Source organism: Aythya fuligula, chromosome 15 (assembly GCF_009819795.1).
Source record: "Aythya fuligula isolate bAytFul2 chromosome 15, bAytFul2.pri, whole genome shotgun sequence".
Classification (NCBI taxonomy): Eukaryota; Metazoa; Chordata; class Aves; order Anseriformes; family Anatidae; genus Aythya; species Aythya fuligula.
In genome coordinates this window covers 7,831,179-7,857,489 of record NC_045573.1, presented here as the reverse complement: position 1 = coordinate 7,857,489, position 26,311 = coordinate 7,831,179, and the positions used below count along the sequence as shown (strand labels likewise).

The 26,311-nt window shown below is 40.3% G+C and overlaps 1 protein-coding gene across 3 annotated transcripts in view; it reads left to right on the top strand.

Annotated features, from left to right (window-relative positions):
- The window catches only part of EEF2K (eukaryotic elongation factor 2 kinase), a 28,049-nt gene extending 3,168 nt beyond the window's left edge, over nt 1-24,881 (top strand). The window contains exons 2-19 of one of the 3 annotated variants that reach the window (XM_032197632.1): nt 3,520-3,844; nt 5,692-5,742; nt 6,294-6,394; nt 8,163-8,223; nt 9,093-9,130; nt 11,808-11,979; nt 14,036-14,185; nt 16,021-16,153; nt 16,873-17,000; nt 17,592-17,793; nt 18,036-18,103; nt 18,880-18,957; nt 19,785-19,847; nt 21,125-21,259; nt 21,643-21,831; nt 22,230-22,354; nt 23,697-23,875; nt 24,521-24,881. In XM_032197632.1, the coding sequence (XP_032053523.1) occupies nt 3,599-3,844; nt 5,692-5,742; nt 6,294-6,394; nt 8,163-8,223; nt 9,093-9,130; nt 11,808-11,979; nt 14,036-14,185; nt 16,021-16,153; nt 16,873-17,000; nt 17,592-17,793; nt 18,036-18,103; nt 18,880-18,957; nt 19,785-19,847; nt 21,125-21,259; nt 21,643-21,831; nt 22,230-22,354; nt 23,697-23,875; nt 24,521-24,630 (2,229 nt within the window). In that variant the 5' untranslated portion in view covers nt 3,520-3,598 and the 3' untranslated portion in view covers nt 24,631-24,881. The remainder of the gene's footprint in view (nt 1-3,519; nt 3,845-5,691; nt 5,743-6,293; nt 6,395-8,162; nt 8,224-9,092; nt 9,131-11,807; nt 11,980-14,035; nt 14,186-16,020; nt 16,154-16,872; nt 17,001-17,591; nt 17,794-18,035; nt 18,104-18,879; nt 18,958-19,784; nt 19,848-21,124; nt 21,260-21,642; nt 21,832-22,229; nt 22,355-23,696; nt 23,876-24,520) is intronic. The other 2 variants (XM_032197633.1, XM_032197634.1) reach the window with 2 other exon arrangements.
- Nucleotides 24,882-26,311: the final 1,430 nt, after the last annotated feature.

The window sequence follows — 26,311 nt, the reverse complement described above, 5'->3', positions numbered from 1 at the left end:
CTATTGCATAGCCAAGGTAGAGTCACAGAAAAGTGTGGGTTGGCAGGGACCTTAAAGACTGTCTGGTTCCAACCCCTGCCACAGGCAGGGACACCTCCCACCGGACCAGGTTGCTCAAAGCCCCATCCAGCCTGGCCTTAGACTTCCAGGGCTAAATTTTCAAAACACTAACTAACCCTTTACTTGGTGAGTGCATGCATTTTCAGAGCATCCAGGTAGACTTCCATCTCTTCCAAGGACTGTGATTATTCCTGTCTCATTTCTCTGGCTTGTAACACACACATACTTGTTAGGCCAGTGTCTGCAGGAAGGCTGAGACTTCCTTAGTACTGGGAGCTGATCAAGTGCAATGTGTGGGAAGCTCAGGTCCCTGTAGTTGTCAGAGATCCAGGGACAAAGGTTTTTAGTTTATATATTGTGTGAAACGAACCAAGATATGCTGCTTTGTATAGTTTATTTTTGCCCTCTAATGAAGAATAAAACAGGCAGACCTGACAGTAATATGCTCCCAGCATCCATCTGAAGCACCAGCAAATATTTGTTTAAGTGCAGCTAAATCTGTGTGAAGATCTGTGTGATTACTGCATTCATCTAATCCTGTCCTGCTTTTCAAGCAGCACAGCGATGTGAGTAATTATAGCTAAAAGGAGGAGAAAATCCTTGCTATATAGGAGGCAGAGGAAATATTCCCTTTAATCTGAATAGCTGTAGAACCTTGCACCTGTGCTGCCAGTTTTTGATTCCTTCACAGAGAATGATGCCCTTAAGCCCTGATAGTAGTTTAAGGACCATGATATGGTTTGTAAATCTGCTTTGTTATTTTTCTGGAGCAGGATGCCTGGTAAAATCAAGCAGTAGCCCAGCCCTCCTGGGAGGGTGTTGCCTGCAGCTCGCCACAGGACGTGTGGAAGGGGCTGTGCTGGGGTGGTGCTCTCAGGCCTCCTGCCCGGGCACTGCATTCTGGTGAGTTTGAGGGAGCTGGGGTCAGACTCTGCTCGCTGCCAGTTCCATCGTGGTCGCGTTTGCTGGTAGAGCTCGGCAGTGGCTGGCTGATAACGTACCAGGAAACTGTGGAGTGACCTGGGAAGCTCCACGTAGGGTATGGCTGAGGGAATCAGCTGTATGTTGTGCTCTCGCTAAAAGAAACAACTGGCAGAAGTGCATGGCACAGAGGTACTTCCACTTCAGTCTATTCATTCTCCTTAGTGTGGCCTGAGCTGCTGATGTGTCTGGGTCGTTGTTACAGACAGCCACCAGCTTTGGCAAAAGCAGGTGTTATCCCCGGGGGACATCAGGAAGTGCCTCTGAAACCTGGAGGGAGAGAACAGTGTTTGAGAAAATATGAAAAAATTATGGGTGTAAAGTCTTCCCTACCAGCAATTAGAAAAACATGCAAGTAGGGGCAGATTGATGTTCTGTGCGGGTCTCTTTGCTCTTTACTTTGCAGCAGCTGTTGTTAGATGAACTGTGGCCTTGCTGCAATCCGGCTGTTCGTGCTTTCCTCGATAGCTAGACACCTCTGTAGGTGGGGGCTTGAGCATGAGCAGGCTTGGCATGAAAAGCACAAGAGTTTGAAGGAAAAAGGGGTGCTTGAAGACCCTCTTGCGCCTCCCCAGCAGTGCCTTCCCATCTCCTCCAGACTTCCAGCAGGGAAGCGGGGGCACCCCTGCAGCCCCAGGGCTGCGAGTGGCAAAAGATGGAAGCCTCTTTGCGTTGACATAGCTGGTAACGTGTGAAGGAGCGGGGCTGCTGGAGTTTATTTCTGTTTGACTTCTGCTGAATCATCACCACTTCTTGGGCGGAGGCTGCTGGGAACATTCCCATGATGAGATGGCTGCTGGTGGAACCTGAGCTCCAGGAAAAACACTCCCTTGACTTGCCTGTTTTTTATAATACGTCTGTCACCCGTGGGCTGTACAGCGCTGGTGTTCTGTCTCGCTGGAAGTGGTGTTGGTGATTGGACAAGCTGTGGTGAGATGGGCACTTCTGCAGAGCTGCTGTTCTGGCACCAACCTGGAACTCCCCATGTTTTTTTTTAACCCAACATCATTTACTCTGATGTGTCAAAAAGCCTCAGTGAAATACATACCTAAAACGTCACCTTCTGGGTTTAGAAATAGTTGAGCAGGTTTTAATAAAAACTCAGGACCTGCCTGCATTATATGGCTAATATTTTTTTTTTTAAACTGTTATTGCTTAGTTAATTTTGGACCTAGGAGCCAGAAGAAGGTAAACCTTACCTATTCTGTTCTCTTGCAATTGAGGAAGCTACTAAAAAGTCGAAATAGCTGAGCTTCTAACCTCTTTTGTTAATCATGAGAACCACTAACTGAAGAATATTTTTTCATTTCAGCTCCATGTGATAGAAATAGAGCAGTTGTAATTTTAGCTGGTGCCTGACCTGTGTGAAGCAGATGTTGAGTTGGATTATGGGAATTGACTGTGGGCTGGTTCCCAGCCCCAGCAATGATGGATTGTGCTCTCCCTGCAGAGTCTTTAAAAGTCTGAAATCCAGCGTGCTTCAAATTGTCTTCTGTTCCATTGGCTGCAGTTACCTGGGTTGTTGAAATAATGCAAATCATTAGAAGAAAATAACCCATGTGGGTTATAGCCTCCTTGGAGAGAAATGGGTTTATATTGCAGTGGGGAGCTGTAGAAGCATTTGGAGCAGGGGGAAGCTATCACATAGTTAGGGCAAATTTAAGTTGGTGGGAGGACATCTTAAGCCTTCAAAATGTGGTGGTGGTTGTTGTTGTTGTTTTTTTTTTGCCATATACCAATTGCTATTGATTATAGAAGCATCTGGATTTAGCTGAACCTTTTAAATAAAGAAAATATAGTGGGATCTGTTCTTGTCAACTTCCCTAAATAAATTACTGCTTTCCTTTTATCCTTTTCTACCCATACCATCATTTGGAAGCCCTTATTTTGGTAACGATTGTTGCAGGTGAATGGGGAAGTGCATATAAGGATTGCTGTGATGGGAGCACTTAAAAGACTGGCAAATCTTCATTAAATTCAGCGGGCAGGAAAAACGGGCAGGCAGGAATCTCATGAAGTTTAGTAAAGGGAAGTGCGAAGTCCTGCCTCTGGGGGAAACCATGTACTGAAGGCAGAACTTCCTCAAGTTACTAAGGCTGGTGTTGTGGAACTCAGCATTTGAGAGACAACAAATAAAAACATACAGAGGATGAGATTACCACACATCACCCATAGGCAGCAGGTGGTGTTTGCAGTCTCTCAGACTTTGTAGTATTATTCTGTGTTTGGTTATCTTACTTTCTCAATCCTGGAGCAATTTATAAACTGAGTGCCTTCTGGAAACCCAGATCTAGCAGTGAGGAGATCAAAACCACGTGTAGGTACTCAGGGAGTATTTTTATACAGCCATATGGAGATTTGTTTGTGTTTTCATTTTGATTTTTTTTGCGAGCGTGCTGACATCAATTTCATGCATGGTTTGTTCTTTTAATAATAGCTCATTCTTTTTTTTTTTTTTTTTTTTTCTCTCCTACCCAGCTTCTTCCCTCCATTTGCATGTGCATTGGAATAGTGGCTGCTTTAATCATTGCAGGACTTAAAGCAACCTCCTGCAAACATGGCAGACGAGGACCTTATTTTTCGTATGGAAGGGATTGATAATGGTAGATCGACTAAAGTGAACTCTGGAAACTATCTTGATGCTGATAGTGATGATGAAGACAACTACTATATCTGTCCAATAACCGATGATCCAGTTTCTAACAAGTCTGCCAGTATCAAAGTTGACAATTATTATAGCAACTTAGCAAAAACTGAACAGTACAGTTCCAGCTCTTCTCCTAGAAACTCGTTTAGCTTTAAGGTAAGTGCTGACTCCAGCCTTCAGTAACATTTTGTTTTTATTTAGTCAGCATGAGAGGGAAATGCTCCCTAACTCCTTCACTTCTTTTAACTAATGCTTTTCAATTTAAAAAAAAAAGTTTTTTTTTTCCCACACCTGCAGTTAATTCCATTAAGCCAGTAGTCTGACACTGCCATTGAATTGCTTACTGTCCCTTTTAATTCAGTGAGAGATCTTTACCTGCAAAGGCAGCAGAATCCAGACAAATTCACTGCCATTATGATCAAACTACTAAAAAAGCAACACATTGATTAGGAGATTTAAAAAATTATATTTATTGTAAGCTAAATTGAGGCCTGCTGGAAGATACTTGGCAAAATCCAAAATCAAGTAAGTTAAAAACCCCAAGTATTTTAACTTGGACAAATAAAATTGTGAATGATAAAATTGTAATGACAAGTCCTTGGGCTATAGTTGCTTGTTTGGGAACTTTTAACTTGTTGGCTCATGTGCCTGGGCACGAAGTGTCACACTGGCAGTAGCTCCTGATGGTGCCCTCAAGCAGCATCTGACCTTTTTAAAGTGAGTGGCACAGTACTGCAGAGAGGTCGCAGGGCCATAGTTAGCGCTTCCTTGGCAGTGTGTCCTGTCCCCCCCTGCTCCCTTTGCACAGACAGGGCCATGCAAAGGGAGGAGAACCTGCAGAAGGTGAAGCCTCATAAACAGAACTGATGGTCACTGTATGGGTTAGATATCCGAAGTATGCACTGTTCATGCTCAACTGGCATGTCCCTCAGTTTTTCTCCAGACTGAGATTTATTGTGTTTTATTAATACATTTATTATTCTAAGTATTAACATTGTTTATGTAATAGATAGACTATAATCTTGGCTATGCCTAATGCATGCTTTATTTCTGGAGAGATGCCAGAGGGTTTATTTCAGTCAGCTAACATATTAAATAACCCAATAAAAGTGGAACTTTTGTCTGCAGTAAGACTTTTACCAAAGCTAGTTAATAAAAGCATTAAAATGTACATATCCCCAAGGAAAGTGAGGAGTAGAAGTTCAGTATAGACACGGGGTCAGATTTTAATATATGCTATGCTATGCAAGTTAAAAGCTTAAAGCAAGTTAAGACCTGCAGGGAGCTTAGTCTTGAATATTCAATATCTGCCTCTAGGCTTGCAGAGTATATCGGAGTTCTGAGTCACATGGTCAGAGAAAAAACTGATAAGGACTAAAACTGCAATTGTTTCCTCCTTTCTAAGCTATCGTGCTGCTTCTGCTGGAAGCTCAAGTCCTGCAGCAGGGGTAGCAGAACATAGTGCATGCCTCTGCTTTGGGCTTTGCGAGACCTGCTCTGGTATCTTTGTTTGTATCACAGATAAGATGCATGAGGTTCAGATGTGCAGCAGGCAAGGCCCTGTGCATTGCTCAAGTCACAGAAACAGTGGCTTCCAATGCAGAGTGACACAGCCAGCCAGGACTGACAGCATCTTAAACCATTGCAGCCTGGTCTGGTGAGAATCCACCTATCAGACCCCAAAGCTGATGACAGTGTGGGCCACTGCTGATGAAATGCAGATGGGTTGCTGCCAGCTCTGTGCCTTTAAACAGGCCTCTGTTTAATTAGCTAGTTATTAAGCAAGACACTTTTATTTGCCAATAAGAAATTATCAGCTTACCCAAAAAGATTTGTTCGCAAATGTTCTAAGAATTAACTTAAATTAGGAATTAAAGCAAAAAGTGTTTTTTAAGTGGAAAAAAGTTATTTTTTTATTTAACAAAGAGAGGGGAGACTACTTGTCAATAAATTGTCTTATCACATGTGTTTTCCTACTTTTATGTTTCTCATGCGTCCTATAGAATGACACACAGCATCGCTCTAAGCACGGCTCTGTGGTTGACCGTAGTCGGGTAGGTTAAAACAAAATGCAAACGCCATATATAGTAGATGCATTAAGTTTTTTTCTGTTTTCCTTTTTTTGGCCCTTTTTTGTACGTTATTTTATCTGAAAGAACTGTTTGCCTCAGCCCATAAGTCATCAAGATTACAACATGTTAATTTCTTGTATCTTACGCTGAGCACAGTGTGTAATACCTAAGGCCCTCAGAACATTTTTTCCTCCTTCATACTGCTCTACTGCTGATAGTCTTTGCTTATGCTGCCCGCATATGTTGTTAGCTACAGAAAGTTAAACGTCAAATCAACAAAAGTGAATTAATGTCATTTACATGTGGCTTATTGTTTGTTATGTATGGCATATGTTAGAGATGTTTGAAAGTTACAGTTTTTGTAAATTACATTTGGTATATACTAGACCAGATTCTGTTCTCAATAACTTTATGATGATGCAAATTGAACTGAAACCTGATACTGATGTTTCTGATCTATTTCATTATACTTGAAACCGTAAAATATCAGGGTGGTCTTCTGTAAATAACCTGCCAGGTTGTATCTTCTTCAGGAAACCTGGAAACATGCTATTGAGAAGGCTAAGCACATGCCTGATCCATGGGCAGAATTTCATCTTGAGGACATTGAGACAGAACATGCCACTCGCTACAGGTCTGTACGTCTCTGTGCTCTCAGTGCTGACTTGAAACAGAATCTGATGTTTTCTGCAAGGGCTGTGTTTGTGTGTTACAGAATATGTGTAATTAGATGGCTGAAGACCTTTCAATAATGTCCAGAATGAGTGCCTTAACTGAATCTCCCAGAAATACTGCATTAACTGAATACTGCATGCTTTCAAGAAATAAACCTTTCAGCAAACTAGTATAAGGTTCTTTCTTTCTCTCCCACCCAAGCAGTGTCTGAGTTTTGCCATACAGACAGGAAACAAGGCTGAAAAGTACTTCCAATTGATTTATTAATCCTGTAAACTTAATCTAATAAGGAAATAAATTCCAATAAAGAGGCAGAGTACTTAAAATTTAAGTAGTTTGGAAAAAAGCAGCATAGCGCTCTGTGCCTTTCCCAGAATAGCTGTTTCACTGTTGCCTATCCATGCAGTATTGCTGCATGTGGCTGGAATTTAAATCCTTATAAAGCCCAGAATAGCTCAGCATGGTGTACGTGCTGAAACAGAGTCTGGCCCACGAACTATTCTCAGTGCTTTAGCACAGGCTTTGCCAAAACTTTTACCCTACTGACACAGGTTTCTGGGTGAAACGGGTAGGAGTTAGAGGCCAGTTAATTACCCCTTAGCATCAGTGTTTGGGAAGGCCTCCCTGCCCATCTAATGACACTGTTACACTGTGCTCTTCTTCCCCGTAGACAGCATCTGGCCCTGGTCAGCCACACAGTCCTGAAATAGTTTGCATATTTTAAAATACTTCAAGTGATAGTACCGGTTTAGGACTTCTCAAATACCCCATTAAAACGAGATGGCTTTAATATTTCTGTTTCCACCTCCCTTTTGCTTGCTGCAGACTGGGGTGTTGCAGACTTCATGGGGTATACCTGGGGTGTCTGTGCATGAAGTGCTCCGTGCAGGGTGGGGGAGTTAGCTGGAACGTCATGTGCTGGTGACTCAGCCACTGTGGTTCTCAGTTTGGTTTTTACTGTATTGGGAGCTAAGGGGGTGGGGAGAAACCAGAGTCCTACTCCGTATTACCATGGGTTTGTGCAGAGGCATGCTCCTCTCATGGTGCAGTGCTGTGAAGTTTTTGGACCCTCTGCTTTTCACAGTTGTAGCTAGTGCGGCATTCTGCTCACATCCTCAACAGTCTTGCCAGCTTCCATGCCAGACCCAGGTTTATGTAAGCTTGGTAAGGCTGTGTAAGGTTTAATGCCAAAGCACATGAGGCCTGTTTTGTAGTGTTGCAAAAGTTTAGCTTCAGCAGCAGTCTGTTCATCATCTATAGGATTCAGTGTGTCCCTTTGAAGAACTGTAAGTATTTATTTTTTCCCACCTGAAGAACTAACCACCAAAGGAGGCCAAAAGCACAGTGGGAAGATTAGAAGTTGTGTAGAGTGGCAGCAGGACTCTTAAGCCGTCAGTTGGAGATGAGAAAGGATAGGTGCCTGGGATGGGAGGATTTGCATTCCCTCTGCATTCTTTTTAAGAGGCACAACTTTAGGACGGGGAAATGGCCTCAGGTTGCGCCAGGGTTGGATATTCGGAAAATTTTCTTCACTGAAAGGGTTGTGAGGTATTGGAACAGGCTGCCTAGGAAAGTAGTTGAGTCACCATCCCTGGAGGTACTCAAAAGACATGTAGGTGTGGTGCTTAGGGACATGGTGTAGTGGTAGACTTGGCAGTGCTAGGTTGATGTTTGGACTTGATATTTTCCAACCTAAATGACTCTGATTGTAACTACTGATTTTGTAGGTACAATGCAGTTACTGGGAACTGGGTTGAAGATGAAGTTCTCATCAAGATGGCTTCACAAGTAAGATCACGCAGTCCTTCATGTTTATTAGCAGTCAAATTTGTCACTTCTTATTACTGACTAGTGGCAGCAAAACGTTTGTCTTGTATATAAAAGCATTGATTCTTCTCTTCTCCTACATCCTCTATTTTTTTTTATATATTTTGGTTCATCCATAATGTTTTGGTATCCCAGCAGCCTTTTCTCCACTGAATAGAGTAGAACATGGAGTCAGCCTTTCCCCATCAGCAGCGTTAGAGGCATTTGTTTCTTTCCCAGAAATGTCTTTTCCCATCTCAGCCCTCCCATTTCCTGCTGGCCTCATCTCCCTGCCTGGCAATAGGCCTATTATTTTGTGTGCTTCCAAATAATTTCTGATCTTATGATGAAAACAGACTGAAGTTTTGGTATGCGAGGGTAGAAGCTAGTTGCATATTCCAGTTAAATCACAGGATTGGTAGTGTGTTGCAGTCACTTTGCTCTGTGCTTCTGATGTAGAATCTGATGTCTCGGGCAGTGCTGCTCTGTGTGGCATATCCTGTGTGGAAGCCAAAATGAGGAGGCCTTGAGGTCTGAAGCCAGCTGCACTAGGCAGTTGCAACAGAGCCGATTCCAAACTGGAGAGAGAATTTAAATGGCATCTTTAAAAGCCGTAGAATGTCTGCTGATGGGATATTGAGGAAGAAGGTTTATTCCCAATGTCTTTTCTCCCCAAATTCCTGTTTTAAATGGCCTGTGGGCTTTCAGTTTTCCTTAAGGGTAGAGATATGGCATAGCTCCTGCTTGAGAACTACTTTCTAAAGAGGGAGGACATGGTTGCGTCTCTTATTGGATAGAAATTAACTTTGTGGACATGACAATGATGGGTTTTTGTTTTTTCTTTTCCCTAGCCCTTTGGCCGTGGAGCAATGCGAGAATGTTTCAGAACGTAAGTGTCTGCTAACTTTATCTTTGTTGCACTGTGTTCTTCTGTGGTGACTGGAATTTCTCATAGATGTGGAAATTATGTAAAGTGCAGCTCCCCATTAGCTCCCTGCTGTGCATTTCTGAAAGACACAGCTGAGGCACTTATTCCTGTTTGTGCGACTCCATCTGCAGCACAGGGAGTAGGGTTCAGAAAGCAGAGCATTGTCTTAAGGGAAACATAAGTGAGTGTGATGCAGGCATCCAGTGGGCTTGCTTTGAAAAGCCAATCCATAGCATTTACTGGAACCACGATGGGATGGATAACATGTAATTATGCCCAGTTCCAGCAAGTATAATCAGCCTTTCAGCGAGCAATTCATAAATTAATGCTATCTTCACCATCTCTTGGAGGCAAAATACTCATAAAAGTACAGAAGCAGCAGTTTTGTTTCATTTTTCTTGGGTTCCTAGTGTGCTATGTCTTTGACTTTGGTATGAGACTGTGTGTGCAGCCTGAAGGCCAGCTTCAGGCCCATATTTAGGCACAGAAAAAGGGGAAGAACAGTTGAGATCATGCAATCTCAACTCAGAAGGCCTTCCTCGGTAAAGAGGGCTATTCTCGCAGTTCACTTTGGATCACGTGTACCAGTCATCCTGTTCTGAGTAAGGCAGGGTTTGAACGCTAATAGTTATTCTTTCCAGAACGGTGAAGTGTGGGAGAAGACAGAGGAGGAACATTTTTTTTTCCCCAGAGAGTGTTAGGAAATGTGCCTGTGGGCATCAGCATCTGGCTATGAATCGGTTTGTGCAAGTAGAGCATTCCACCCTCTCCAGGCTCTGAAGATGAATGTTTCCTGGAAAATGTGTGTGTTTAAGCTGCCTCCTCCCCTCTTCTTTGCAGCTGCAGAATCTGGAGGAATTGCATTTCAGGTCTGGTTTCACTTCTGGGAAGAGAGATTCCTGAATGACAGTAACATGATGCTTTGAACTTTGAGGAAAAAGGGGGCAATGTAATCCTTCAGTCCTTCAGTTTTGTATTGGTTTGGTATCTGTTCATGCTGGTGGCTCTGCTCTTGCAAAGCCAGATAGATAACAGCAGTATAAAAGCCTGGGACATTAACAAATCTTAGTCTGCTGACATTGCTTTTAGTTCTTGTTTCTGAATGACCAAATTCCACATTAGAGAATATCTTGAGTAGTGACACAGAAGTTTATTCTTGTGGCTTAATCTATTGTACAAAGAAAGTATGTAAGTTGTGTGTCAGCTTCCTGCTCTTCGGTCTTCCATAACTCTCAGTGTGTGCTGATATTTCCCATCTGGAGCTCTCTTCTAGATTTTTGCAACTCTGCAAGTCTTTAGTCGTTGAACTGACAGCATTAGCTGCTCTTGGCTCAGTGAACTGCAGAGTGTTGGCTTTAGAAGAGCACATGAGCTGGCTTGTTTTATGGAGATAAATTTATTTCTTCAGAGAACTGGAGAAGTTTCAAATCGTAGCTGTAATTCTTACCTCACCTGTTCCTTCTTTCCAAGGCCTCTGTTACAGTGACTGTCTATCCCTGCAGGATGACAGACTATCTGCAGTTGCTTTTCCTTTAGATCCTCTGTGCACTTCTAGCTCTGTACCGAGGTCTTGGGAGTGAGAGAGGGAAGAAAGAAGTGGGATGGATGAGCATTTGCTGCTACTGAGTTCTCAAAATGTTCAATTTGCCACAGCACCGAGGAAGGCTCAGAACCATTGATTGTCACTGAGCAGAGTAGAACTGCTTGGTAGCCAGCCATGCCTTACTCTAGGTACTCTTTCATACTCCTCTCCCATCAGACTGTCTTGGGGTGTCCAGCAGTATGACTGCTGCCACAGTAGATGGGTTTTAATACATTTTTTGCCAGCTTTTCTGTTGAATTAAGTCATTTGGGGGAGGGGAAGGAAGGGAGAAGTGCTTTCCTCCTTTCCCTGTGTGTCCTATATAAATTGATCTGGCTGCTCTGGGATAGAAGACTGACTGCTTTGAAATCCTTGGTAACGTTTTTTTCCCTGTTTGATTTGAATGTTGGCATCTTCTACAACCACTGCTTAGTCTATTTCTTGGCAGCCAGCAGATCCTCTCTTGTCAGTCTTTTTTCTTCACTCTTGAGGGATCTGTGGATTAAAGATTTGCACATGAACAAAAGTTAAAATCAGAGGAAGAACTGTCATCTGCACTCCACTTTCTGGGAACAGTGGGGATACTGGATAGTTATCACCTGTGTGTTGAGAAAGCAGCAGTTTGCTCTTCTTACAGGAGAGATTTGTCTTCCCTCAGTTTACTTGAAATGCCACTCCCTGCTCATTTCTGCATAAAATAATTGCTGGCTGTAGAACAGGGTGTTAAGATGGCAGCAACCCTTCAGTCTGTTTTTTCTGGGTGTGGGGAGGGAAAAAGAAATCAGAAAAGGAGGAAGTTCAAAGTAAAAGCAGCAGTCAAATGAAACAGGCACTTTGGCAAGACCCAGCCATTCATACAGGATGTTGCTTGTTCTTCTGCTCCCTACCTGTGCTTTGCTTTTCATATAAAATATCTGGTATATAACATAAGATCCAGTCCAGACTGAGAGTAATCCTGATCCCATGGCTTGGCTTTGTCGGCAGAGACGGAGAAAAGGGGAAAATTGAATTAAAATTATTGGTTTTCTTTTTATCAGAAACTGGTTTGTCTTTCAGGAAAAAGCTGTCCAACTTCTTACACACGCAGAACTGGAAAGGTGCCTATAACTATGTTGCCAAGCAGTACATAGAGAGCGTAGGCAGGGAGGTATATTTTGAGGATGTCCGACTTCAGATGGAAGCAAAACTCTGGGGAGAAGAGTACAATCGGCACAAACCACCAAAACAGGTACGTTCAAAGTTCTTGCTATGCAAAATCTTTTCTATGCAAAACTTTATGCTATGCAAAAAATCGGTCTTGCTCTTCTATTAGATAGGTTTCAGATGTATTTAGAGAGGATTAGTTGTTCATGTTCTATTAAATGTAACTGTTGAGTCTTCTGCCCTGCTGTGTTTTCCATTAAATGGTAGTTGTTTTTAATGAAGTAAATGCAGAAATTGCTTTGCATATCCAAAATTAGTCACGTGGGCTTGTGAATATTTGACTGCTCTCAGCTGTTGACTGAAGACCAAAATAAAATGGTGTTTGCCTTGCTCTTTTTGATATTTGCCCAGCTGCTTTTCAGATAACCAGAGATGTGACTATTTATTGCCAGCAGCAGTCTCAGTAAGCATTTAACTGTTAGTGCTCCAGTGAGGTAAGTGCTTAAGTCTTGTAAGCCCATTTTGACACCTCCCTAGCATTGATTTTAAGAAGAGCTGAGAACCTGGGTAACATTATGAAGCTGTTCAGGTACAGATTTCTGAGGAACAGTCAAGAACTCTCCAAAAAACGAAGATGCTGTACCTTTGTCTTCTTTAGGTCACTCAGTGATAATGTCAGCACACTGTGTTAACTACAAAGCATTAAGACATATGAAACTGCCAGGTGGTTAGTGTGTCAGACCAGGCTTAGGGCATCAAGAGAAGTTCCCATCCTCTTTGCAAGGGATGTGCATAAACACATAAGATTTGGGAAGAGGGGTTCTGCTGTGTTGTGGATCATATTTCTGGTGTCCATGGTAAGCATTTTATACAGTCTTATAAATGTAGCCAGTATAGCTCTGCACTTTTCTATGGTGGTAAGCTGGATAGCAGCTGGTCAAAGCTGATCTTTGAGTCCCAGACAAAACCATCTCCAGAGCAATTGGCTTGTTAAAAGACAAGAATTAAAATACAAGGATGAAGGACTGCAACTGTCGTGCATTCTCAGCCAGTCTCTCCTCTTTGTTCACTGTGTCTGTGGTATGTATCAGCATACATACGAAAGGGTTGTTAGACATTGGAACAGGCTGCCCAGGGAAGTGGTGGAGTCACCATCCCTGGAAGTCTTCAAAAGACGTTTAGATGTAGAGCTTAGGGATATGGTTTAGTGGGGACTGTTAGCGTTAGGTCAGAGGTTGGACTCGATGATCTTGAGGTCTCTTCCAACCTAGAAATTCTGTGAATCTGTGATACATAAGCTGCTTTAATTCACTGCTGGTAGCGAATGCCTGACTTGAACTGTGGCTTCAGTTGAGTGGAAGCAAACATTGGGACGGAACTGTGCTTCTGCTGTGGGAACTTGGGTCCTGCTCTTGACCGTGCCACAGACTGCAAGTGACGTGTGAGATGTGACAGGATGCTTGGGTCAAAATGTATGCCTCGACGTGGGGGCTTTGACAACTTAATTGTCAAAAATAGGAAGTGCTTCTGAATTTGTGGACTATGTGCATTGCCTTCTGTACAAGGGTTAAATAACAACTGTCACAAAATAGCAAGACGAGACATAGGGTGAAGTGCTCAGAGAGGAACCTAGATAAGTTTTTAATGCCACCTGAGAAAGATGCAAACAACAGGAAAGTTGTGATGCTTTCTCCTTTAGGAGTGCCTCTGGGATAGTCTGTGTGGAGGTGGGGCAAGATACAGAAATATGTGAATGGTAGAGGGTCTTCAGTCCTCCTTTGAAGAGGCATTTCTACAAGTTGTGCAGTAGTTACTGTATGTTCTGCTGTTTGGAGCACACTCTTTGCAGCACACTCCTAAGGTACCCAAGGAAATAAAAAGAAAGGCAACTTGCACTAAATTTTTTTCAGTGTGATTATTTGCAGAAATGGTCTGTGTTTAAGTGACTGCTTTTAATTTATGAAATTTCCCCAGTTACCTAAGAAGCACATGACTCTTCCTCCACCCCCTTGTTAAACAGGCAGATCTTGGCAACTGTCTGGCTTCTTTTGCTGGCAAAGTTTTCACAGCTGGAGCATTCACACACATTAATCTGAAGGCAGTATTCTGTTAGTCATTGTTTATTTTTCTTCCCTTCCCAGGTGGATATAGTACAGACCTGTATTATTGAAATGAAGAACAGACCTGGAAAGCCTCTTTTTCATCTGGAACATTACATTGAGGGCAAATACATCAAATACAACTCAAATTCTGGATTTGTGCGAGACGACAACATTCGTCTTACTCCGCAAGTGAGGCTTTGTTTAATGCTTTTCACAGAGCCTGCTGCAAGCAATTTGTTGGCTCTGTGCAGAGATTTTGCATTACTGCCAACAGAGGAAATTGCAGCCTTTCCAGAACAATGCCAAATTATTTTCTCTTTTTGCAGTATGTCTTCCCCTTACTTGGGGTGTGCTTTTTCAAGTGCTGAGCATTTTTTTATCACATTTCAATGTCAGTTGATTTTTAATTTCGTTGAACATGGTTAATACTCTTCAGAAATTGTAAGCCCTGTTCCTCTAGTTACAATTACAGGCATTAACATTCTTAAAACTCGCTTCAAGTTCAAGCAGAGGGGAGACATCTCATGTATTATGTACTAAGTAGGCTGCTGTTACCTCAGAGGAATACACAAAAGGAAGTGGCAGATACCTAACTGATGTAAACAAACATCTAGCACATTTACATATAACAATTTGTGTTTTTCAGACACAACCTCTGAGTAAGTGAATCTGAGATTGCTTATAGAAATACAGCTACAGTTTTAAAGTGATTGGGAATTCTTGTGTTTCACAGAGCTTTTTAAAATACAGGCCAAGAATGCAAAGTGATCAGCATAGCAAAAGTGTGTTTTTTTTTTTTTTTTTTTTTTTTTTAACTGGGAGTTGAGGGTTATATTATTTTAACTTCCTCCCCCCCTATTTTTAAGGTATTTGTATGATACTTAACGTAAGCAGAACGTTTATGTTCAGTGCTGTGCTTTTACAAGTTGGGAACAAAGTGTTCTGTGAGACTTGCTACACTTAAAGTGTTTGTCTATCACCACCACTCACCTCCCCCAGGCCTGGCAGCAGTGTTTTGGAGGCCTTCCCAGAAGATCCTAATGTCTCAGCTTTATGCCAAAGAAAAGGGCTTTTTATACTTGATACTTGGAACTCAGCATTTAAAGAGTACGAACATACATTTCACCATCTGATACACAAATGTAAAGGCAGATAGTGGAAGAAGAATTCAGGGGATGCTCGTGTTTTCCTTCTGCAAAGTGGGCCAGAGCTTTGCCTGTTGGCAGCAGGAGGCAGTGTCCGAGGGCTGCAGAGCTTGTTGATTCATAGGCACAGCCAGGATTTTTATGCAGAAGTGATTCTGCACTGGCTCCAGAGCCCATTGTTATTCCCTCCACCTCATGCTCCCTACTTCTAAAGGTGAAGACTGTAGTGGAAAATGGGATGTCCAGTACTGCAAGGAGGAATAGAGCAGTCCCCCCTGCATGTTCCCATTCCTGCCCTTCACCCTACTTCTTTCAACCTTTCTCTGGGCAGGACCAGGTTGGAGAAGCAATGCCACGGAGGCAACAGATAATCCTTTGTGTTTAGTAGATGCATCTGAAATTTCCTTCCCTGTTTGGACCCTGGGGAGCAATTACTCCTTCCCCAGCAAATTCTTAACATTGAATTTAGCCATTGCATAGGATATTAGATATTCTGATAAAGTCTGAAGGGCAGTATTTAGTAAAAACAATTTACCAGGGACTGTTAGTGCTTCTGTTTGGCCCTTGTTTAAAATTGGTGGCCAAATTCTGTTTGCTTGATTTGCATGATTTCACTTGAGCCAATCAACCGGGACTTATACGAAAGCATAATCTCACTGTGACTACGTAGCAATAAAAAACACTGTGTATATGTAGGGATAAAAATCCCTTACATCCTCTTAGTCTCTTACTGTTTTCATCATGATGTTCATACCAGTTCTGTTTTGCTAGTATCGTTACGTGATTTTAGTGGCCATTTGTAAGTGGTCACAGTAATTGTTGCTGTTCTCGGTAGTTCAAGGGTGAGTTTTCTCAGACATTTTCTATGCTTCCTTGCAGGCCTTCAGTCACTTCACCTTTGAGCGCTCAGGACACCAGCTCATTATTGTTGATATCCAGGGAGTCGGAGATCTTTACACAGACCCTCAGATACATACAGAGAGTGGTACAGATTTTGGAGATGGCAACCTAGGTAAAATCGCTTATCCTGTTTGACAAGCTAGTGGATGCTTATTTTCTCTTCCTGCTGCATGCTGATTAGCAGCTATTGGCTGAGCAAGCAGGCACTTTTCTGAGGGCCTTGGAAACAGCTGCAGAACTTATACTGTAAGCAGTCCTTGAACTTCTGTCACACACAGGCAGATTTAAAATGGGAGCTGATCTTGGCTCAAGTCTGCTGGCCTACTATTAGACCAGACAAGTAATGAAATTAAGTAGCTCCCTGCGATGTGAGAATGATCGTTTCTTTTAATTTCCTTGCCGTGTTGCAGGAATGGATACTGCTGAATATAGAGAGGTAAGTTTTGCTTATTTTTAAAGCTCCATGTGTCCATACATTAAATAATCCATAGGACACAGCAAGTCTTGTAAGCAGGATCAGTTTTAGGCACGTGTTTCTTTCTTAACAATGCATCCAGTTTCGTTGGTTTATTATGTTCTGTGCATACATAGTTTCTGAAGAATTTGCAGGCTACTTTCACTTTGTATTTCAGAGAGGCTAAAAAGCACTTAAAGGATTTAAAGCAGAAAATGAAAGTCGGTTGAGCACAGTAGTATGAAACAGGTTTTTTTTCCTTTTAGTTTTGCCTTTAGCTTCTTAGAAAATTATTTGGGACTTCTATCTTTTAATAAGTATGCCATCGTATAAACATTAAGTAAAAAGCTTATTGAATATTTTTTTCAATGCCACAGGTGTTCGAGGTATGGCCTTATTCTTTCATTCTCATTCCTGCAACAAGATTTGCAAAAGCATGGGCCTTGCACCATTCGATCTTTCATCCAGAGAGAAGGATGCCTTGGATTATAATAACAAATTGCTTGTAAGTGCTTGATGGAAAAAAGTGTAGCTAAGCAGTATAGCTGAATTATTTTAACTTTAAAAGCCCTGTAAATAAAACTCTAATATTCTATTTATATGGCAGATAAAAGCAGATTAATCACTAATAAAGTAGTTTAAAGTTGACTTATCCACACTAGGCTCTGAATTCATGCTGTAACTTTAATTAATAGGGAATCTTGCAAGACAAACACATTTAGGACCAAGTTCATCTTTGAATGCCGAAATCATTAGTAGGTTTTGTAGGTCACAACACTAATTCAGGGAGAATAAAGAATAGAGCTGTTTGTGTTTAACTGACCTCAGCTTTAGTTGATATTTGTGAGACTGGGATCTGGTGAAAAGTTTTGAATGAAATTCAGTCCTAAACAGAGCTCCCTACGACTGCAGTAATGCTAGGACTTGATATTTTGTTGGCGTCTAGAACTTCTCAAAGCAAATAGTTATATATACGTGTGTGTATTTACCCCACACTCTTGTAGAGGGCCCCTGATATGCAGTCATGTTGGCTTGTGTAGCGTACTCAGAATACAGTGAAGCATTATTCACAGGATTTTCTTGTTAATTTGCCAAGGAATCTGCTCAGACAATTCTACGTGGCACAGAGGAAAAATGTGGCAGCAGCCGGGTGAGGACAATTTCTGGTAGTCGGCCTCCTCTGCTGTCCCGCTTGTCTGAAAACTCTGGAGATGAGAGCATGAGCGATGTAGCATTTGACTCTCTACCCTGCTCTCCTTCTTCAGCTACACCTCACAGCCAAAAGATGGACATGCTTCGTGAGTGAGCCTCATATGTAACTTGGGAGTTCCAGAATGTTTGGCGGTGACTTGTTTAATTACACAGGTTTTAAATACTCAGCATGTTGTATTTAATCAGGTACTTCCGTGTAGCTAACTAATGTTTTTGTTTCTTTGGGATGCTTTTGTAAAATAACTAATAAAAGTAAGATGATGGTATCTAGAGCTTTCTCATCAAGAATGTTATCCTTAAAATAAGATATATGTGTTTATGTTCCTAGATTGGCCGGTGTTTAATGAAGTAGATAACTTGGTTCACAAAGACTGCGATCAGCTTGATAACCAAAGGGTAAGTATCTTTCCAGCAGAAAATGAGATTGCAGTTCCTTAATGAATGTCTCTTTGAAGGATGGCTGGAAGGCTTTGTTCAGAAAGAGCATGTGAAGGCTCTCACCCTGCTTTCAGTGCTGCAGGTCACATTACTTGCATGGATTTGCTGTTTTTTAATAATGGAAGAACACTTTATTTTAAAATAATTGTCTATCTGTTTTTTTCTCCAGAAATTTACTTGCATCTGGTTTATTTTCACAGATAATTAAAGTGTGTACCTATTCCCCTGACTGCATGTTGTGTCTTGGGCACTTTTGCCAGCTGATATAATATGAAGGCTAAACAGAATCCCCATTGATTAGGTCTCTGCAAATATTTGTACTGTGGAATGTTAGAGAACCTCAACTGAGGAGACCACAATATGTCTGCGATAATCCCTTTACAAAGAGATTTTTCCCTACTGCAGGGCACCAATACCAGGGGCTGTCCATTAATTGTTTTATTTTTTAATTGCCTAGGACTGAAAACAACATTAAATGGACTCTGGGTTTGATCAAGTATGCAAGTCTTTGATTATTTTTTTTATGTATCTAAGAAGGAACATGAACTAGGACAGTGCCTTCTGGATCATTACGTACCATTCTGCCTGTCAGCACAACATAAAATCCTTTTCATCCAGTATCCCAACATACCTCATTGAACCTAGCAGAAGTTTTGCTCTCTGGGAAGTGTCAAGCTGAGATCTTTGCAAAGGGCAGTCCTAATTCTGTGATGCTTTCTTTTCATCTTCTGTAGGATTTTGAAAATGGTGGAGACAGTGGATATCCCAGTGAAAAAAGAAGTGAGTTAGAAGATCTGGATCATAGAGATAGGGTAAGAATCTGACTGTGGGTTTAACAGAATTGGCCTTCTGTTCGTACTTGAAGTGATTCCACAGAAGAATCTCATTTTTATCCCTTTTGATCTAGACTTTGTAAATGGAAAAAACAGTTGGAAAGAAACTCCCACACATTGCAAAATTACTTATTTTTCTTGGGAATGTTAATGACACTTTTATAGGAAAAACACTGTTTGTAATGGGGAGTTTAATTTCAAACATTACATTTGATTGCATGTTGTATGTTTATGGTTTTTTTGAAGTGTTCTGTATTGCATTTGAGCAACATTGATTAATAGCCAGCTTCTTGTCATATTGAATCCGTGAATATGACCTGTTTTCAGACACGCTTAACCTCTCTACTTTCTATGACGTTACATGATTTGAGGTTAATGAACAGAACTTAATGTTGTTCTCAGTTAATAACATTCACCTTCAGAATTCCTGGGGCTTAGTTGGTTACTCATTTAAAGTAAAAACTTCAAGATATGTTTCTTTACCTGAAGACCTTAACTAGATGTTTAATTTTTAGATAGGAAAGAGAGTATTGCTTCCAAGGATAACACCTTTTGTCACGTTTGAGTTGGCAAGGTATTTGTCATGGAATATATAGTTTACAGGATTAAAGCCTGGGTATGCCATATTCTGTACTGTTTCAGCATGTTCCTTTTTATATTATAATACCACCGAGAGAAGAAAATCCATTGGAAACTATTTTGATCATTGTCTCCATTATTTTTGCTGGATGGGAGTAGTCTAGAAGGGTAACTGGCACGCATCAGTTGCTGTAAATTAAATGATGCAAATCTTTACATTAACATAGGGCCATTCAAACAACAACCGAAGACATGAATCTGATGAAGACAGTTTGGGAAGCTCTGCAAGGGTAAATAAAGCAGAAATGTTCATAGACAATGAGTTTACCACTCAGATTGTCCTTTGTTCCACTCATCTGCTGTCTAATATTACATCACTAAATCAGATGTCAATTTTCCTTCCTTTTCAGTTGCAGAATGTCTGTTTATAACAACTAACCACTCTACATTCTTTCCTTGTTTGTTTTTGCCTTTATTTTTCCATTAAAGGAAAACTATGAATAAATTGTCACCTCTGTAATTGGTCCCTAACATAAATTAGGAATTCTGCCTGGGTTTCCCACTTGAAATTGTAGTTCTATGGATTTTTTTCTGCCTAACTAGATATTTAATTTCTGCACTTTATTTTTTCAGCTTGTCTTATACATGGTTGGATAAGACTTTCAAAACCTGCAGTATTTGAAATATGTGACAATGGCTCTCTCCACTGTATATCTAACCAAGTTAGAAAAGCAGACATCTATGATTTTGCAAAATACAGCTTCTGTGATAATTAGTTTCTGTGGCTATAAACTTGAGCAATTCTGTTTTGCAAGGAAAGGGGGGGGGGGAAGTTTTGACAGCAATGGATAATTTAATTAGATATTATTTTACGAATTTCCTTGTAGTGGTTTATGTATTGTGGTTTCAGGAAACGGAAACAGCTTTAACAGGCTGAATTTCTGTGTCAGTAGTTTTCCCTATTGTGTTTTCATGTGTACATCCAATGGCTTGCTTTCTGATAGGATTTTTTTTTCTTCTTGGCTAGTACTTCTCATCCACCCATGAGGTTGAAAAGTTGTTTGATCTTGTTTGTGTTGGTCATTCTGAGAAACATCAATACATGTACATGTATCTGCCTATCACCTTGTGTATTGTTACTTTTCATTCTTCTAGAATTGTTGAATGCAAGCAGCATTTAAAGTATTTTTAACTGAAATTCTGACCAGAAAAGTATGGGTTTAATATTTTGTTCATGGGAAACCTTAGTGTTTGCAGTTTGATTATCCAGGTACTTATTTTTGTAAGTACCTATTTCCTGATTCATAATTTGAAGGTGCTACTTTGCTTAGCTGCTGTCATTTAAGGAAGATACTTGTTGTAGTGTGCCTCACTGTGTTTTTTCTTTGAAGAAACACAAACGCTTATTCAGCTGCTAACGTGACTTCTGAAAGCCGTATCTTAAATGACAGCATTTACTAATAAATGACAGTATTAATGTGGGCTTTGATTTCTGGATGGTAATCCTTTTGAATAATAGAAAATTTTAAATTTTGGAATAGAAATAATAGTATATTGCATGTTTCAGATCAGTGTGGAGAAATGGAATCTCTACAATTCTTCCCGAGTCCACATCCACAGACCATCCTGTGTCGCTCAAGAAATTCAGAGGCTTAATGCTCTAGAACTTGAAAAGAAAATTGGGAAGTCAATCCTTGGGAAGGTAGGATGGGTCTAGTAATTCTGTTCTTTCCAGATGGAAAAAAGAGATCTTGTATTTATTACTTATTACAGGTGCTTCGCTGCATGTATTAATTGTGCAGGTGAAAATAAATAACAAGTGTATAGCTTTCTGTCACCTAATCATATTTTATAAAGCAGTTCTAAGCTCAGGAACCCATGTGTTCCATCTGCTTTTGGACTTGCAATATTTGGGCTCCTTTGGCAAGGATCCTGCTGTTGATTCTGCAGTGACACACACAACTAGATTTAAGTAGTCACCTCAGAGAAGTACTTTGTGCCTAAGTGAAGTATAGGCACAGGGCTTTTGAAGAATCAGATCTGTACTTAATATTTGTGTATCTTTCCTGTACTATTGCATTCTAGGTTCACCTGGCCATGGTTCGCTACCATGAGGCTGGACGTTTCTGTGAGAAAGACAAAGAATGGGATCAGGAGTCAGCTCTGTTTCACCTGGAGCATGCTGCAGACTGTGGGGAGCTGGAAGCCATTGTTGGGTTAGGACTCATGTGCTCTCAGCTGTCACATCACATTCTTTCTGAAGTTACTCTGGAGGTAAGCAATAAAGATGAAAGAAAAAAACAAAAACAATCCAGAATTGTGTTCCCCTGGAAAATGAATATAAAAATAGGAGGAAATTGAGATAAAATAAAAACCACGGTTAGGTGTTCTGTAGTCTCTTCAGAGAAAATAGGTGGCTTTGTAGTTAAGGACTTAGATAAAGAACTAAAAATGCTGCTTGTTCATAATTTTGTGAGCAAGTCACTACATACCTTTAGGAAACATTTTGAAGTGATCTTTACTAATCAGCTCCTCAGCAGTTCATGGCTGGGCCTGTTTCTCAGACATTAAACACTTGCAAACATTATAGACATGGAGAAACAGCGTTTAGTGTTAGAGGAAGGGATGACTTTACTCAGCATGTATTCTAGAGGTTTTGTCTCTTTTACTAGGACACAAAAGAGAATAGAAAAAAAGGATTTGACTACTTGCTGAGAGCAGCAGAAGCTGGAGACCGCCCTTCCATGATCCTGGTAGCAAGAGCATATGATACGGGTGTAAATCTTGGTTCAGACAGGTACTGTGTGCAACTGAGTAACTTAACTTATATAATTGCTACATACCTTCCTTTCACATGAAGAGCTGTTATGTCATAATGCTGTGGAACAGTATTTTGGAGTAACTTCAAACTTAACCCAGGTATGAATAAAAAAAAAAAAGGGTTTAGGCTATGATACATCAACACAGAAAGAAAATCAGAGACCTATTTCTGCTACTGGGCATCCATATTTTGTCCACCTACGTGCTTGATTTCAGCCCTCATACCAAAAGTTCCCTATGATGAACGGTTTTCTTTGCTCTAAAGTTGGTGCTAAAACTCTCTTGATTTCAGTGGGAGTTGCGTAACTGAAGATCTTAGAGTTAGGGGGGAAATGAACACAAGGTTCTCCTGGAGAAATAGTACCTTAAAAATAAGTAAAAAATATTTACAACTGCCATGTCTCCTCTTTAGTGATTTTTTTAAAAGCTGTTTTTAAAAAGTGGTCTGGTTTTTTTTTCCTAATTAAATTGTGAAAGAACCCATAGAACAGGAAAAATAAGTCATAAACTGACCATAGTCAAGATGCAGTCACATAAATGAAGTATTTGTCACTGTTAGTCTTCCATTCCTTCGCATAATAAAAGTAGAAATGGAAGTTTGACAGGAGCATTGTCTTAAAACAAAGGATATTACTTTCAACTAAGTATGATTTTAAGTTTTATGAAGTCTAAAAATGCACTTACATCAGTAAGTCTCTCTTAGTTTAGCCAGCACTCCTATCTTGATAGGAGGGTTAGGAGCAGCACTTTGACTAACAAGTAGATCATAGTTTGCCAAAAGGCTACACAATATATGAGTTTGATTTTTTTAGCCTTTTAGATGAGTCTTTAAAAAATGGATAAATATTAATTGCCTTAAGTACAAATATAACAAGTTAGGATAGCTATTTCTTTGCTTTTGTATTGTAGCATGTGTTTGTTATTTACTTGTTTTCTGTTTTGCACAACAGTGAACCTCTTGGCAATAGTGAGATTCAAAATAATGTGACGTTTCTCATTGAAGTGCACTGAGTATTTTCAATGTAAAAGTAGCTATTTTTAAAGTATGAAACAAATTCTGTGACTTCTGAATCAGTTATCTTTACAAACAGAAATGCCAGACCTAAAGCATGTAATTAATAATGAAAGTTCGCGTAGGAGTTCGAGAAACTTCATATAATTTCTCATCTGTTATTACTGCACAAAGTGACCCCATCCTCACTTGGCATAGTGACCGCTAAAGACTCTGAGAATCTAGTGCAAAATGGAATTCTTAATCTCCAGTGCAAAGTGCATTTGTTTCTTAAGGTAATTGTCTTCTATATAATTTTTAACTTCAGAGCACAGGATTGGAAGGAGGCGCTGTACTGGTACAATGCTGCCCTGAACATGACTGACTATGACGAGGGAGGTGAATATGATGGCACTCAAGATGAGCCCCGGTATCTGCTCCTGGCCAGGGAAGCAGAGATGTTGATGACAGGAGGGTTCCACTTGGATAAGGATCCACAGAGATCAGGCAAGTCTGCATTTTTTTCTGTAATTAGTAATCCCGCTTTTCCTTCTCCCCCAGGAGGTACCCCAAAAATAAATTTCCTAATTCAGCTGTTACAAAATATGTAGAGAGGGTCAGTACCCTCGGATTTGTAGGTGGAGCTGCAACGACACTGGGTTGATATAAGGCTGAAAATGGTGAAAAAAGATTTTGCTGATGACAGGGTAGTGGGTGGTGCCTGGTCTAATCGTGTGACATGCTGAGTGGCTAGCAAGCACTTTCACTGCCTGTGAAGCCACAGAACTGCAGGTTGCTGCTTGTATTTTGAGTTGCACCCATAACTTCCAGGTCTTACATAGCATTGTCTTATTGTATAAATCTATATGTCAGGCATCTAAGTTTTTATGATCTTGTTGGGGGCTCCCATGGGCCAGGCATGTTTATGATCCTCATAAATATATTGAAGAGCCATCAGCAGCCAGGCATGTAACTCTGAACGTAGAGGGAAAGACAGACTCCCAGCTGGTGTAACTCTGAATACACAGCGGCACTCAGATCTGGCTGTGTAGTTTGACCTCAGTTTCTCTTTTTGTCCTTTAATTGCTTCAGGATAAACAGATGGTTTTACTTTACCATGTCAACATGACTTGATGCTGTTTCCTCTTCTAGGTGAGCTCTACACAGAAGCAGCAGAAGCAGCAATGGAAGCTATGAAGGGCAGACTGGCAAATCAGTACTACCAAAAAGCAGAAGAGGCTTGGGCGATGATGGAAGAATGACACTGCAATTAGCAGTTCTTGTATATAAATTTTTTTATATACTGTGTTTGCAGCTAAAAAGATATATTTTTATGTGGCGTTACCAGTTTATTTTTTGTATTTTAGTTTTCTAATTTTTTGAGGGTGGAAATCCAAATGTAGGCAGTATGCAGGGTACCATAGTGCACTTCTGTCAGTGTTTTAAAGCTGTAATGCAGACACACTTGACCTTTACATATATATATATATATATAATATATAATATATATATATATATAATATATATATATATATATATATATATATATATATATATATATATATATATGAACTGTTAGAACTGAGTGGCCTGAATTATGTCGTTTCTTGTTTGCTTTGGGAGAAGTGAAGCTGATGTCTACTTGGGTTTCACATGTCCTGCTTTTCACATAGTAAATGATCAGTATGTTTGCATTTTTCTTCTTGCCACACACAGAATATTTCATTTTTTCCTAGATTCACAGCATTTCTTCATTTTTGGTGTATCTCACCAAATTTGCATGTGGATATAGATTTTCAATTTAAGCATGCCAAGCATGCAGCTACTCTTAATAAGTAGTCCCACTTTATCAATAGGCACCGTTTCCTTCTCAAAGTAATTCCAGATAGAATCCATATGCTTTGGAGAGGAGGAGGGGGAAAAAAAAAGCTTCAGATTAGCAGTGAGGCTCTTCTGGGTACAATGTGTGTGATTACCAGCATTGCGTATTTTCAGAAAATCACTAATGTTTCTGATGAGGTGAGGAATCCAGCTACCTCTCTCATTTTTACATTTTGTACCATATAATAACCTTATTGTGTAGAATTCTACTGATCTCATACGGTATTTGCCCAGTGATGTACAATAGCAAGATCTATAATATATTAGTAATGTGTAGTTATTTTTACAGTGACATCTCAATTTTCAGCAAAGCTAAGAAGTTTCACTTGAAATGCTGGGAAGTGTGTTCTCATTTTCAGAAGGACATTTGAAAAACTTAGGGGATGTTGATTCAGCCATTATTATAGAAGATAATTTATCTGGTTTAAATGGCTTTGTGTGTTTTATCTGCTGTCTTATGATTCATGAAGTAACTTCACATGATACTTCATGATAGATTTGAGCTGATTGATGAAGGATATACACATAGCTTTACAAATGTCCAGATTACACTGGGTAATTTATTAAATACTACCATACATTACAAAGCTTATTCTCTGTGGAATTAGTGTTTGGGAGTTTTCATCTGAATTTTAGCATCTTCTACAGTTTACAACTAAGCGTCCTAAAAGACAGTTCTGTTCTTCAGAAGAGACTGAGGATGGTTTAATGGTTTTAAATGTCAGTTACAGAAAATTACTGATTTTAAGGAGAAAACATTATCCCCAAACACTTGAAATTTTGTATCCTGTTTGCATAATCTGAAAAGAGAAATGTAAGGACAAATACATGGTGGTGGTTGACTTATCATGGCACAGATATAAATGCCTATCCAAAGTTCTGCTTTAGGTACCTAAAGTCTGTTTTGGATGTGGCCTTTTTGCTCTTTCAGTGCATAGCATTAAATCATCACTTGTCAGTGAAAAGTGAATGTGCCACTCATCTCTGAAGAACAGTCAGTGTTTTGTGCAGAACTGATACAGTGTAGGCATTATAACTAATGCAGACAAAACTTTTTGTTTT